Source organism: Helicoverpa armigera, chromosome 6 (genome assembly GCF_030705265.1).
Source record: "Helicoverpa armigera isolate CAAS_96S chromosome 6, ASM3070526v1, whole genome shotgun sequence".
In the NCBI taxonomy this organism is placed as follows: Eukaryota; Metazoa; Arthropoda; class Insecta; order Lepidoptera; family Noctuidae; genus Helicoverpa; species Helicoverpa armigera.
The window spans coordinates 4837954-4853234 of NC_087125.1; the positions used below are offsets into that span (position 1 = coordinate 4837954).

The 15281-nt window shown below is 37.2% G+C and overlaps 1 protein-coding gene and 1 non-coding gene across 7 annotated transcripts in view; both read right to left on the bottom strand.

Moving 5' to 3' along the window:
- Dysc (dyschronic) overlaps nt 1-15281 on the bottom strand; it is a 64138-nt gene that overhangs the window by 23110 nt on the left and 25747 nt on the right. For 3 of the 6 annotated variants that reach the window (XM_064035298.1, XM_021330208.3, XM_064035302.1), the window contains exons 6-14: nt 14683-14813; nt 9865-10023; nt 9126-9251; nt 7922-8088; nt 6533-6716; nt 4622-4729; nt 3827-3883; nt 3136-3227; nt 2035-2101 (exon numbers count right to left, since the gene is read on the bottom strand). In XM_064035298.1, coding sequence (XP_063891368.1) covers nt 2035-2101; nt 3136-3227; nt 3827-3883; nt 4622-4729; nt 6533-6716; nt 7922-8088; nt 9126-9251; nt 9865-10023; nt 14683-14813 — 1091 coding nt within the window. The remainder of the gene's footprint in view (nt 1-2034; nt 2102-3135; nt 3228-3826; nt 3884-4621; nt 4730-6532; nt 6717-7921; nt 8089-9125; nt 9252-9864; nt 10024-14682; nt 14814-15281) is intronic. The other 3 variants (XM_064035299.1, XM_064035300.1, XM_064035301.1) reach the window with 3 other exon arrangements.
- Nucleotides 1049-1120, bottom strand: Trnap-cgg (transfer RNA proline (anticodon CGG)). The gene has a single exon. It is a non-coding gene; the product is annotated as a tRNA-Pro (tRNA).

A 15281-nucleotide genomic window follows, 5' to 3' on the forward strand; every position in this document is an offset into this window, starting at 1 on the left:
TGTTTCTTATTACCATGTTTTGCTTACACTGAGGACTCTTAAAACTTACTACGTACGCAAACAATATTATTTTCTACTACTATTGTTTCTCGGGTTCCATACAGTTAAATGTTAAAGGATATTATATTATTGCCAAGCATTTTCGCTTTCACTGAAACCCAATTAGTTTTAGTTAAAGTTAAAGTTTGTTTTTTAAAAGTATAGTACCTACGATGTAACTTTTCTTAAACACTGAACTTAAAATAAGTTAATAAGATTCCACTTTTCATCACTTTTTTTATAGACAATTGCTATCCCTACTAATATTATAAATACGAAAGTAACTCTGTCTGTCTGTTACGCTTTCACGTCTAAACCACTGAATTGATTTTAATAAAAGGTAGAGAGATAGAGTTGACCTTGAGAAAAAACATAGGATAGTTTTTAAACCCGGACTTTTGAAGAATTCTCTTGGAAACGCGATATAACCGAACTCTACGATAGCGAAACCGCGGGCGGAAGCTAGTTTACTAAAAAAAAAACAATTTAAAAAATGTTTACTCAAATTAGAGTGATAGATCAACACTTTTCAAAAGTGAAAAAAAAATTAAAGTAATAAAATTACTTGATGTCTGTTACGATGTTTTAGTCCTAAAATGTAGGTATTAGGTGCATCAACTAACAATAAATTCGTAAAGGGTTGAGTGAATATTTCATAAAAATCACTAGCAAAAAACAATACACTTCAAAATTAAGAAATCAGCGGTATAAAAGCAATTAGGTACCTAAATTATACGAAAACTTTCAAATTGTCACGCGTTGTATTTATAAATAAGAAAAAAAAACTTTTTATGCATTCTTTTCGATATAAACTGAATATAATAATGAAGTGCAATTTTCTGTTAAAAGTGCAATTTATCCTACTGCTGAAGAAAGTTTTGTAATTGTTTCTAAAACTAACTTATATGCCGCCCTTAGCGAAATTTATTTGTATATTATCATCTAATAAATAAGTCAGCAATAGCAAAGTAAAAAAATAAGCAAAAGACTATAAAAAAGTAAAGCCACTGGGCTCGTCCGGGATTTGAACCCGGGACCTCTCGCACCCGAAGCGAGAATCATACCCCTAGACCAACGAGCCGATGCTTGTGTCGGCTAAAATAGTAATCTAAACAAACGCCCTATTTTAACTGTGTTATCAATGACGTCATATTGTTTAATATTCCATTAGTCATCTAGATTTGTTACGCATATATAAAGAATAGGACTTGTATGAGTTTCACAAGTCCTTGTTTGCTGCTAGGTTTTAATCGATGACCGTCCCATCATGAGGAAGTTTTATATTTTGTTCTTCAAGCATCGCATACACATCCGCAGAAAAATGAAAACATTTTCCAAGAGAAGAATGCTACTTGAATCTATTCTATACTAATAGAGTCCAAAGAAAACACTGTTATTGGCCGCTATTACCGAATAGGTATTTTCGCTCAGTTAAATTGCCAATTGTCCCCACAGACCTCTTTGCGAGATGAAAAATGTATAAGTACGTAAAAGAATTTTGCCAGATTTACCCATGGAATGCAATATACTGGAAATAACGGCCATTATTGTGAGCAGTTTTAGTTCTACTGGCTAGCCGTTATCGACTCATGCAACAAAGTGTGAGATACATAGTTACACAGTGGTAGTGCCGAGGTGCCACTCTAGCTAAGCTACTGAATCAGCTAGTTCCAAAGTAATTGTACAACTATTTTTATTTCCGCAATTAAAAGAACTGATGCAATGAAAGCGATGAAGCATCACCTGCTTCCGTTATTGTTTGTTAAGTGTTTTAGGTATACCTATATTCTGAATTAGGTACCAAATCAAGCGTATAATAAAACTTGAGCATGAGCTAGAACAGTTTTTGGTAAGAATCAGTAGACATATCAAAAGTATGTGTGGATGGTTAAAAATGAGTTCGCGAGTGACACCCAGGACACTGCTATAGACAAGGCGCAGAGAAGTGAATGTGGTCGACAAGATAAGTGTAGAAGGTAATTCTGGCAAAATCACCTCGTGCGGGGGCTCCAGGTCGTCTTCCGGGGCCGGCGCGTCGCTGGGCCGCCACGCGCGCCCGCTCCTGCCCCATACAACACCACCGTCACATCAACCGCCTTCACACATAGCTACACCACCAACTAGTCACACATTACACCATACGATAACACACAAACTCAACCATCAACCGATTTCAACTTGTAAGCAACGTTTTGTCGAGTTTGGAGCTCCGAATTGAAGTATTTTTGTTTTAATCGGTCGATGTTGTGTCCTACTCCTAATGGTTATAAGATTTTTGTTGATAAACTTGACGCAATATTTTCCATTTGGGCCATAAAGCCTACGTAACGCTAGTTACACGTATGCAGGTGTAACAAATGAATTGGTCGTGGGTTCGTAGTTAATTATTATTGATGCATTGTTTGATATTTCAACATTGTTACAAAAACGTCATGCAACAAAATCGTTAATCGGGCTAGATGAACATGGACCGCGACTATAAGTAGTGCACATCAATATTATTTATATTGAAACAATTTGACTAAATTGATCTTCCATAAAAGTTTAAACGTCGCTTTCGTATCCATTTTACTGGCAATAAATTTAATGCAACCCTTACTTACGGATGCAGGACAATGGCACTAAACCGCCGGTGACAATAAATGGGAACATTTATGCCGTCATAAAACAATCGATTCCAATACTGAATAAAAGTGGGAGTGTTTGGCGAGTAGCCAATGAGATGCTCGGTTCGCCAGAGTGAGCGCTGACAAGGGCTAGTGGAAAACTGTGGGTTATTTTCGCTGTGAGATGTAAAAGAGCGGACGAAAGCGAACGCTCGACGAGGACTCAGCCTTTGCTTTCGCACTTTAATGGTACTTTAGCGTTTAAGCGCCTTTATAAGAGGCCCCGCCAGCGATGAGGGATTTACGCCTCGCTCATTAGAGAGGTGCGGTCTCTCGCTTGCGGCTCTCGGATCTCGCACAGCCTCAGTTTAATGACATATAATTCTTATATCCTTCCCCCTTTTCAAAAATCTCTAAATCATGTTTAAACGTAGTGTAAAGAGCTCTAGCTATGTTAATGTAAGTGTGGTCAGTCATATAATGAGGTCACCTGTAAGCATGGTCATGCGGTGGCAGGCCCAGGCCGGAGTCCTCGGAGGGCGAGCGATGGTCGGCTACGAGAGGTGCCTCCGCCGGTCCCTCCTATAACAATAACCCGCAACCTGACCCGACAGCCCCAACACTTTCAACCACTTCCCACGTAACATTACTTACGTGGAAGACCAACTAACTTTTAATTGATTAGGGGCTTGGAACTCTAAAGTGGTGTAGTACAACAACACAACAACAACATTGCATAGTCCGTACTATTTCTATTAAGTTTATGGACAAAATAAACTTTATATTTAAGTTTTCAAAAGGTTGTGGTTGAAATTAGAATCTAGAAAAGTACGCATAGAATATTATACCCACAAATCGTTTACCATGATAGGGATTATGGGAGTTTTACGTTTGTCAGGCCTGACCTTAGAGGTGTTTCATTGATGTTTCATGATGCCTACGTGTTATTAAAATAATACGTTTATGAACCATTTATAAATAAAGCTCAATCTACTATAGAAAGCAATCAAACTATGACATCGATGGAACATGCAGAGACAGGGGCGTACCCGGCGATCCTTCTCCATCCTTTGAAGTACTTAATTTAAATGCTATATTTTTCGGAAATAGGAGTGTTGTTTGGAGCAGCTGTGTACGTCCTTGTGTACAGTCAAGTGAATAAATAAAGCGTGTGCACTTACCGGGTCGTGCAACTCATGCATCGTCGAGGAGGGTAGCATGTGTCGCTCGGAACCCCGCTACCAACAAATCGTAAGCATCAAACTAAGTTTTGTGCAAATTGTTTTGCACTGAAGTATACATAATTTCGTGTGATCCAAGTATAAATGATTAATTCATCTCTATGTTACGAATTTTCGGAGTGACTGTAGAGCAGCTGTGTAACTGTGAGCACTCTAAAGATGTGGATGTACTGAACAATACGATGTAGGCACGCATCCTATTACAAAACAATTATTAACCTATATTTCAAGTGCTAGTTAGATTTACCGTGAGTAACAAAGTTATTTTGACAAAGTAATCTTAATTGTAGACGGAGAAAAACATCCTCTAAATGAAGTTAGTCCGAGCAATCTAACAAAAAGAGCTGGATTTTAATTAGGCACTGCAGGTGAAGCACAGATTACATTGTAAGACGAAAGCCTGCCTAATAAAGTTGGAGAAAATACGGTTTATGCCGAGTATTTTCGCTGAAGAAGAAATAAATTGTGTAAACGTTGCAAACTATTTACATGATTTCTCGTCTACAATTGGAAAAGCAATTTTCTAGTGTTTGGAGTACTTTCTGTGCAAATATGGTTTCCAGTTAATTCGAAAAATGTGTTTACGGGAGACGCTGATATGAAAAACATATCATTCACTCGTATATGACATGTTGAAACTTTTCCACCGAATCCAGACATTTTCATTCAGTTCACTGTTGATAAAAAAACAGGTATCCATAGTTTAGGGTCGCCCAGGTAAACGATAAATTTTACCTTGATGTGGTGGTCGACTGGCTCCTCGCCTCTCCTATACACGAGCTCGTCGAACCTCGCCCTGTCCTCCGGCAACATGAACTCTCTTATCTCCGTCAGAAGCGTGTACTGCGGACAAAATACTCATTTATTATTTGTACAAAGAATTACTCGGCAAAACTAGCTATGGACCGAAATAGTCGAGGTTACGTGCTACAGAATGTAGGTTAAACAGGTAGAAAACAAAGGACTGCTCTCGAGCAAGATATTTTGCTATGCAGAATAATTCAGACAGCGACATGCATGCCTACATTCAAAATTAATCCTCAAACAGATTGAATGTGGAAAAATAAATTACACACCTACACTCAAATTTTGAAAATATTTATGATGTAAAACATGAATATAACATAAAGGCTCGTGCCCGGCGGCAGCAAGATAAATTGTTGTTTGGTAATGTGACGAGCGTGTCTGCACAAGACATAAGTTAAACCGCGTATGATTGATGATAATGTATTGATGTACTGCCTACACGTGCACTTCATGGCAAGCAACAAATTACTTTATTCCTATAACCGCCAAATGAGACGGAAAATATCTCACTGATACAGAAACGTGTCAGTGAACGAAATTCGGGATGTACTGAATAATGCATAGAGATGTCGAAGTAAAGACATTTTCTACGTGCTTACTCGGTATAATATTACCGCGAAATCATCTGTCTCTATAATCGTGTGATCTAAATAATGGATTCTAGAAAAAGTTATATCACGCTTAATGTGCTGTATTTTATGTATAAACATAACCGTTAGTGAATTGTATTGAATCAATGTCAGACTTCTTAGTCACCCGAGCGGCCTACTTTCGAACTGTTACAGTATCGATAGGAATCAAAATAAATTGGATTTCTATTTATCAATGAGAACTACCTTCAGATTGAGTTCGAATAAACGAGAATATTGCAAGTTTAAACCATGTTACGGCTAGACTGCTGCTGGCCGTCAAAAGGAAATTAGGTATTGAGTTTTAGGAACGTTAAATAAATATTTTGAAAAAGGAAAATAAAACGAAAAAGATGGTAAAATACACATTCTTACCTACAGAGCAATGGGTAGAGACAATAGAAAGACTGTAAGAAAAAGCACTAGATTTTTGCTTCACCAACATAATGTGAGTAGTGCAATAATGAGCCGGTTGTAATCCGAAACGTTATCCTTATGTGTACACTGTACAGCTTACATTTACGTTATTACACAAGAAAAGCCCTAACTATACCTACGCATAATACTTTCATTAACCTTCAGTGTATACGAAAGTATTAGTGTAGGATATCCCAAGACAGGGATCAAAGGGACCAAGATAATAGGACCGATGGAGCACAATCTGAACTTCGGCAAAAGTAGAAAGAAATCTTTGAAAGTATCCGAATTCGGTTCACGAATTATACTTGTATGAGGTCTTTTCAACGGTATTATATTGCGATCGTATTTTTGTGTAATTCGTGTTCGGAACGTTTTGGGAATAAATTGGTCTTGAATTCAGTATTCTTAGATAAACATTAATGGTCAGGTCATTCTGCGATTCGACCTATTTTTAGAACTGTTTCTAAGGCACAGATACGTATTACCTAATTATGTGTAGGTATATGAGCTGCTCTGTGGTATAAATGTGTGATGACCTAAATGCTCCGGATTCCGAAGCCTCCAACTGCAGTAGGGATTGTGGCATCGATTCTCGTATTAGAGCCCCCTTACACTGCACGCTAAACTGTCAGACAATGGTTGGCCGTACGTTAAGTAAGTAAGTAATACATTTCGTTAAAGTGTTGTAGATGTTAGTATGAATTCTGACAGAGGAAATAAACATACTGGGCAGATCCAAAGTAACTTGGGAACAGGGCAGGAAGAAGAAGACAATTGAATAAAGACAAACCTTCTGCGGCGTATCGAGGAGATCCCTGACGACGGTGAGGAAGGAGTCGGGCGTGAGTCTCCTGGCGGCGTACTCCTCCATGTAGTAGGCTATAGCTGGCAGGTCGCACTGAGGCAGCAGGGACCGCGCCTTCTGCTCCACCGCCGTGGCCGCCGCGCCGCGACGCTTCCCCCAACCACTTATTCTGCACCAAAGAAGTCATTTCGATGGTTCAACCATCTTTGCTTTCATTTTGCTTATATATTTTGACACTGCAGAAACAGTCGGCCGACAGTTGACAAGATAGATGTTATCGAAGTTTTCAGTCGGTCTGATACCACCTACATACCTGATATTTGTGGAGATTTTGAGCCCTAACATAGTAAAGATCGACTAAAAGTTTGCAGTGTGCAGGTTCTAAGAGTTACTTTTGGACAAAATATAATCGATATTTCGCCACCTGTAAGTTCCTAAGAGAACGTAACTTCGTCATCCACGTGTTTTCCATTATATTTTAATAGCTGGTCTTATTATCGATTAATTAGGTCATAGTGGCTTAACATGTATAAAATTATAGTTCCTTTGAGTAAGACATATTATGTAGACGTATATGTATACGCACTGCCACATAGTACTCAGAATGATATATTAGGTGGCCGCCTCAACGTTAAAGTTTGAACCAAGTTTTTAAGAGACTACTTTTTAGCGTTACGTGGTAACTTCAAGCGAAATCTGCTGCCACCACACTACACCAACAAAACTTTCCATAAAAAAAAAAAACTTTTAGTAGGTAATAAAAAATTTAGACCAAAAAACTGGCTTTAAGTTGTTCCAAGAAATTAAGTACTTATAATCAAATTGAATGACTCTTTCGTAACATTCCTGTAATAGTGTAATTTTTCAGAAGTATTTTTGTGGAATTCTGAATGAAATAAATCAGTAACTCGTGAGTAAAAAAGGGCAAAATTATGCATCATGTCACTCTATGTCAGCCTCGGGCTAACTGGTTGTGCTGTATTTGTTTCAATTCTGTGGTCTTGTAAAAATAACCGTTTCTATGTGCAATAGCTTTCATCTGTACAGTTTCGTTCAATGTATTTCATTACTTACTGAGTGTGAGTGTCATGTAATTATTTCAAATCTTATAAATTAAACCAAAAACAAAGTTAAATGAAAATAGTTTCAAGCAAATGGAAGGAACGAGAAAACTTTAATTACTTTGGATAATTAATTTTTATTTGCTACCGTGAAAGTATGTTGTCATGGTACGTTGTCCACTCTGCGTCATACTTGTTTCTAGGAAATTCTGATATATATTTTCCCGCTTGAAAAGCATTATTTTACCTAATACTTTTACTACTTTGTTTTACTATAGTTAGTGAATTACAGGTATAATAAAGTTATATTTACCTAGGTGCGGCGTCCCGTTCCCCATAAGCTGTACAGGCGTGTGGTACCTTCCCCACGTCCCGAACTAACAAGGACATTCGCTTGTGGTACTTGAGCTGAGCCACCGCCTCATCATGCGTCACGTCCACGAACGACTGGTTGTTCACCTCCAGAATTTGGTCTCCTACCTATCGTACAAAGGATACAATTACACTACAAAAGCTGTATAAAGTATAAGCATTTTGGGAATTATTATTTATGAAAGTTTCAAACAAAAGTTCAACAAATTAACTCCCTTTGCTAATTAGCATCCAACAAATATTTTTGCTAAGTTTTATAATTCTGAAGGAAAGTGTATGGAGTGATCGAGCAATAATTTTAAAGTACGGTTTGTTTAATGAAAATTCTTGTAAAATTGTTTGTGGTAAAAGTTTCAACTATAAGTTACGAGCCCGGATGTAGGTAGGTAGCGTGCAGAAAGCGTGAGGCGGGCGACTCTCCAGCTCAAACGTTATAAATTTGCCAACACACCTCGCTCCGCTACTAGCGACACCAAAATTTGTATTACGATTTCAATTTAGTTATTTATTTTTATAGCATAGATATAACAGCTGACTATAGGATGATCCAAGGGTTCATATATCCGCTATGCAAAACGTCATTTTCATACCGCTGCAAGTTTAATGGGAAACAAACCAGTAATTTAGTCGGCTATGAAGCACCCTGCTGGCACAAACTTCGATGCAATTCCGTCGCGAGGCGCCTCTTGCCTGCCGTCTCCGCAAGTTTCCCAGACTTGGGTGCCGCGTTAATTTACAACGAATTGCACCAAACTAAGCGCACTAAATTGAGATTTATATTCACAGTAAACTTACTCCGCTTTCCTTTTATAGCACTGAAGTTATTTCAGTGGGAAAATTTTATTGAAAGACTTTCTGCACTATTGAGCTTCGTAAATAACTCGAATTATTGTTTACGCACACAATCCCTTCAAAACTTTGTCAATAAAATGTTGTAGATTTAGGTATAATGATTAGTGAAAACCTACATATATACTAGGGGCAAACGAAATAAATCTGTGAGTTTTTCTTATTATTTATCAGTTTTAGATTTATTAAATAAGTAGAAAGGGTGTTCAAAGGGTTTCTAGTGTCAAGAGTCATTATTCATCCCAAAGGGTGACCGAATAAGTAAGTAGATAAATGGTCCATAAAAGCATAATTACCATAAGTCCTGCTCTATCTGCCACGGAATCCTTGTCGACCCCAGTGATATAGATGCCGAGGTTGTACTCCAGCCCTCCTCTTATCATTAGCCCTAATGACTGTCCCGGCTCTATACATAGGTCAACCTGCACACAAATTCGTATGATTAGCTGATAAAATTGTAATGGCACTTTATCTACGTAAATGGAATGAAAATGCGTCGTACTACATACTTATAAGAAAATTCATGGCATTCCGGATAGAACATTGCGGAAATAGCTATTAGAGAAACGCTTGGCACGTAACGTTATTATAATACATAAGGGCCATAAACACGTAATTTGTGCTCCCGCGACTCAAGTATGGCTTCATTCACCAAAATGTCGGTACTTTGTATTATGATCGGGCTCATCGCGCGGGTGACGTCACGGAGATCGATGCCACCCGACGTCATTACAACCACTAACGACAGAATTCAGCGGTTAGTTGACTGCGATTAACATACCGCAAAGCTCTCGACCTCTAACCCCAATATGCAACGACATTTCATATTTACGGCTAACGGAATTGACCATAAAAATTTATGATGTCATAAATTAATTTACGTCATCTTTTGGTGAATGATGGCATTCCGCTATGTGACTAATTCTTTGTATGACAGACGCATGTCAGTGTTTTTACAAATAACACCCACTATGGATATTTATTTTGGCACACATTCAACTGAAAGAATAAGTATTTTTGTTAAGTAAATCCTACCCTTCGTATAGAGCGGTCTTTGCTGGCGGATCGGGGAGGGCGCAGCGGCGGTGGCGAGGCGGGGCGACCGTAGCGGTCCATCCAGGAGCACGAGGCCCGCCCCACCAGAGCCCCCGCAGTCCGAACCGTCATCGTCAGCTGACGGCATGACTTCAGCATCTACAACAACGCATTCCATTTAAACTATTCGATAGAGTAAAACTTGTGTAAGCTAAGTAAGGCTCTGCACGTATGGAGATTTAATCCAGGCTTATTCCAAACCTATCATATCAGGCCGCGTATATCCTAAAGAAAATTCAATATAGAAACATATTGGTTCGACCTGCAGGCAAATAAAATTTTATTTTATACCACAAATGTTAACGTTCGACATAAATATATTTCTGCCATCCAATGTACATAAAACTAAGTTAATGCGCGATAAGTCGTAATAGCGTACACAAATTAGAAACATATTCGTGTTGCGCGTCTAAATTGGGGCAGGAAATAGTTTGTATTTAAACCTAGTTAATTTTACCAAGGGCAACATTTCTATGGCTATCATAAGTTCTTTATTATATAAATATAGGTACTACAACCCCATATCAACTGAAATCATTATATCGTTACAATTTCTTCAGAGTTATGAGTATTGATACAAAGAATTTAGCATATGTTATCAAGGATGTTTTATAATGATTGATTTTGAGGTTATGCGATATATGTTTCACAGCATTGAATAATTTACCATTCGGTACGATAGCTGACGAATTGTCATGTTTGAAAAAATGCTTGCAGCGTAGTAGATAAGTAAGGGCGAGGAGGTCTTTCGACCAAAATGGGAAAACTAGATCAAAGAAAAGATTAAAGAAAGGACAAAGACGAAATTGTAGAGAGCATTCTATAAAAAAATAAACGACGTTGGTAAAAATCCTAAATTTTAGATAAACCATTCTCAAATCTTTTAACAGCTTTAGTTGGAAACAAACTAAATTAAGTTGGCTCCATTTCCAAATACATTTTAAAGTAGCTACACAAATATACCTAGTTTAGAAGATATTTTATATAAAAGGAATGAAAGCTATCTGTGCGTTCGTTTTATTTTGTATGAGATAAAGTCACGTCAGCTGATGTGTCGCCCGGGCCAGGGGGACGGGACACCCTGACGACGCTCGGCCAGCCGGCGCGGCGCTGCCCGCTCCCTATCTATCATATAGGTATATTTATATAACTGCCACATGCTTTTACGCAATCTCTTAAATTAGACATTTATATCTGTCTGAGTAGCAACAATATTGTATTTTCTATTCTGTTTTCTCTAGCACCAACCTAAATGCTAAATTACAACTTCAAAATGTATACGGGTATATTACGCTAGCGGAACAGTTCCTAAAGATAAAGTTAATAATATAACAAAACGTGTTTGTGGCGGAACAACTAAAGTCGTGTTTTACAAAAAGGTCTCAGTAAATGTCAGGAAGCGACATCGTAAATCAAGCGATATCGTCAAGTGCGGAAGGAAAAGTCCAACAACGTCTGCAAAAATAGTACCGCTTACCTGACCCTCCCACTATACTCACTATCTAACTATTACTCCGAATATATTTGCTACATAGTTTAGTGTTATACTTTGTGACAGAATCGGTTTCATATTCCAACAATCCAAGTATCGGAAAAGAAATATAATCATACTTTCGCTCGAAGCTTCCGATACAAAAATATCTTCCCTACAGATACCAAATAAATATAGAAGATTGGTACTTACTAAATGAGAGCCATAAAAACTTTGAAACAACTGAAATATAGCTGCCATAACCAATATTATTCCAAGTCTAATACTGACTTGTACCTGCTGAGAAAACGAAAGGAAAACAAACTTTCCTGGAAAGAAAACCAAACTCGTTGTATACTTAGGAACTTTCACCTCGGTTCCCTTAGAATGTGTATGAATTAAGTACCTTCATTTCGCAAAGTCAATATTGTTTACTTAGCAAACTATGTACTTATAGGTAATATAGGTAGAGATGTTTCGTTATAGCTTTGAGTTTCAGAACAGAGAGAGACATAGAAACATAGAAAATTTCTCAAAAAAAATAGGAATGTACAGTAGAAAAATACTCGTACGTCAAATATGTATAATGTAAAGAATGTTGCATGAAGAAATACATTACTTATGCTTGCATTGACCTTTAAAAAAGAAAACTGCTGTGAAAAGCGCTGCAGGATTCTTGTATGTACCCAGTCACGAAATACTGGGTAAAGAAAAAATTAACGACCAAATCGTTAAAAAAAATACTAAGAATAACTAAGATGGCCTCGTTTGCTTTTGAAATCGATAAAAAAAAACTCACAAATTCTTTTCAAATTCATTAAATAGGTATTTGACAAAAAAAAAATATTTTATCCCCTAAAACTTAATTTTTTGCCACTTCAAAATCCATGTTACATTATTTATAGGGTAAGGAGGTTTCCAGAATTATTTGCTGCGTGGTAGGTGGCTCACTGCGGTCGACATTAACACGGAAATAGAAAACGTCTCCCTGCCGTGTCCGCCTGTCATTTCCAAACCCACAGCAATGCCGCTTGCATGTCCAATATTCAGGTTAAAGTAAAATGTAAATAAGAATAGCTTTACTTATGTAGTACTTCAGCATAACTGGAGTATTGAACAAATAAACACGAAATTTTGACAGACATTTAAATTATAAAGTCTGCAAGTAGCGATGAAGTTTACATTAATATAGTAAAAGTTAAATACGTACGAACCTAAGCAGTCGTGATTACAAGTAAGTAGATTAAGTAATTGATGTCATCAAAGTAATTAATTGGATCCTAAAATAGATTCCTTAATGTATGACTAGAGTTAATAACTCGGATTTATACGATCCGCATGCTACATGTGACTTTAAACTCGTGTATTTATTTTATTCCGTCACTTTTGAAACTCCTGTTTGTATATTCGTGCTACTCCCAATTGAGCAATCAGAGCTTTTACGTACAAACTAGTCGGCAGCTCGGCGAGGCCGTTAAAATACATTTTACATCGCTTTCCTCCATCCTTCATTTCATACGTGAACAAAGGTGGACCTTAATAGATTAGGTACACGTATGTAGGTAGGTTAAGGCGCAGTTCAATTAACTATAGTGTTTCATTAAAACTCAGTAGCACACGCGTCTATTGTAAACTGATTGAGGCGGTCTCAGATGGATAGATCTTGCAATACTTTTCACTAGAGCAACTTTCAATAGAAATACGATCTCAATTTCCTGATGTCGCACACTGCAAAGTCGATATTAAACACGTCCGACTCGAGTTTGCTGTGACACTTAGATTATAAATAGACGAGGATGCCCCATGAGAGACATTTCCTGCCAGACATGCTATAAATCTCTACAAAGAGACCAAGTTTAGTTTTCATGAAATACTTCTTGTACACAATGTACAAAGGCAGACTTAACACCGGAGTTCTCTACCAGTTTTTGAAAATAATAAAATTAGTATAATTTCCATGTGAAAGTACGTAATTCATGTACTGTTTAAAGAACTAAGAATTTAGGCATACATAACGAAAAATATGCAGTTTACGCCTCATGCATAGTTTTCATAAACATTGGTACTTTTACCCGGCTTCTTTTTATATCACTTAAGAATCATGCATTATTTGCAAAGTGTCAAAACTACATGTACTTATTTAAAATCATGTATCTTAATTAATAATGTTTTAAAAGCTTTCAGAGCCCAACACCAGCCACTTATAAATGTTTACAATCTTAGCTTCCTAGAGCGAGCTCGCAATATAAATCGCATAATTATCATCCGCTAAGTGTTTCCATCCACTATGAACCGACGAGCTTGTCTACGTTAGCAGACACTTTGTGTATAAAATAACGTAACTTCAGGTTTTTAGTTTATATTTTCTCTTTTTGTAAAGATAGGTACTTAATGTGACACACATTTCTATGGCACTTAGTTTGAGCTCATAAAATGATGTTGGTAGAAAAGAGGCGGATACGCCGAATGAAGCACTTTATAGAAGGATGAAATTGATAGCTACAGTAAAAATATAAACCTAACTCTTTTGAATCGATGTAGATATACATTAACTTTTTTCAGTTTAATCTGGAAATCCTTATATTTCTTTTTTTTGTATTATTGTGTTTATGATTAACTATAACATCTAATGCTGTCAATAAGAACGTATTTGCCAATGGGAATTAACGACAGCTGTAAATATACATCACTGGATCTGTGAATATAGGATGACAAGGGTCCCGAAAAGCAAATGTCCCATTAAACAACACCGGGTTCTTTGTGTGTTTTGGCAGGTGTACCGAAGTTAACAGTTTAAAACATTCTTTATAGCGAGACTGTGTGGTAGTGAAGGCATTTGGCTCGCGACAGTTAGGGTCATTTGGCTTACCGACAGCAGAAGCTGCCAGCAGCAACAGGTCTTACTTGAGCCTCTTGTCATATGTAATCGCCGTGTAATTCACAAATATCACCGGTATTACCATCATTAACTTAATGAAGATTCCTAGCTATTTGACTCTCAAACTATGTACCTAAAATAGGCCGAATGCCAGAATGAAGATTTAGGAGCACGTTTAAGTCTGTAACTGGCGATTAGGATAAAATATGATATTCAATGAGCCGCTTCGTAAGTGCGTAGATCTTATATTAAATCTTTGCTAAATAATATTTAGAATAACAGTCATCTAAAACATATATGTCACTTTTAATAAACCTAAAAAGTTTTTGTAAGGTTCCTTGTACGTATATGTATATTTGCCAAATACGAATACAGCTATCAGAGCGCCTTACGACGTACAATATCTTACCTTGAGAGCATCTTCGTGCGAAATTCCGGAGAACGGAGTGCCATTGACTTGCAGAATGGAGTCCCCTGGGCGGAGACCCGCACGCTCTGCTACCGATCCCTCCTCCACTCGCGATATGTACACACCTACGCCTAAATATTATTACATTAACTAAAACTTTACACTTAAATTATAACTAGCCAATTTATAAACATGCAAAAATAACAAAAAAAAAAGAAAGCATTTTAAACCATGTTCGAATGAGGGTTTCGTAAAATGGCGTCCACGAGGTGGCAGCACCGAGTCGTCAGGTCCAAATAACTGTCAAAGTGCTTATCTTTACTATGAATAGTGAACGATTTTAGTGTTTTTTTTATTTTATAATTAAAGCACTGCATTATTGTTTTACTATTGCGGTTGAGTAAATAAAAAAAACTAAATCATATTGTGTTAAAAAAATTTTCAACAAGCTTTTCCTTAGTACCAGTGACTTTTGCACCCTCTCTCTTAGCTCAATTTTTAGTTCGGAAACCTTATTCTGACCGTAGTCCATAATAAAATCAATAACACTTCCAATATAACAGAATTTCAATAAACAATAAGTTCGACACCTACAATTC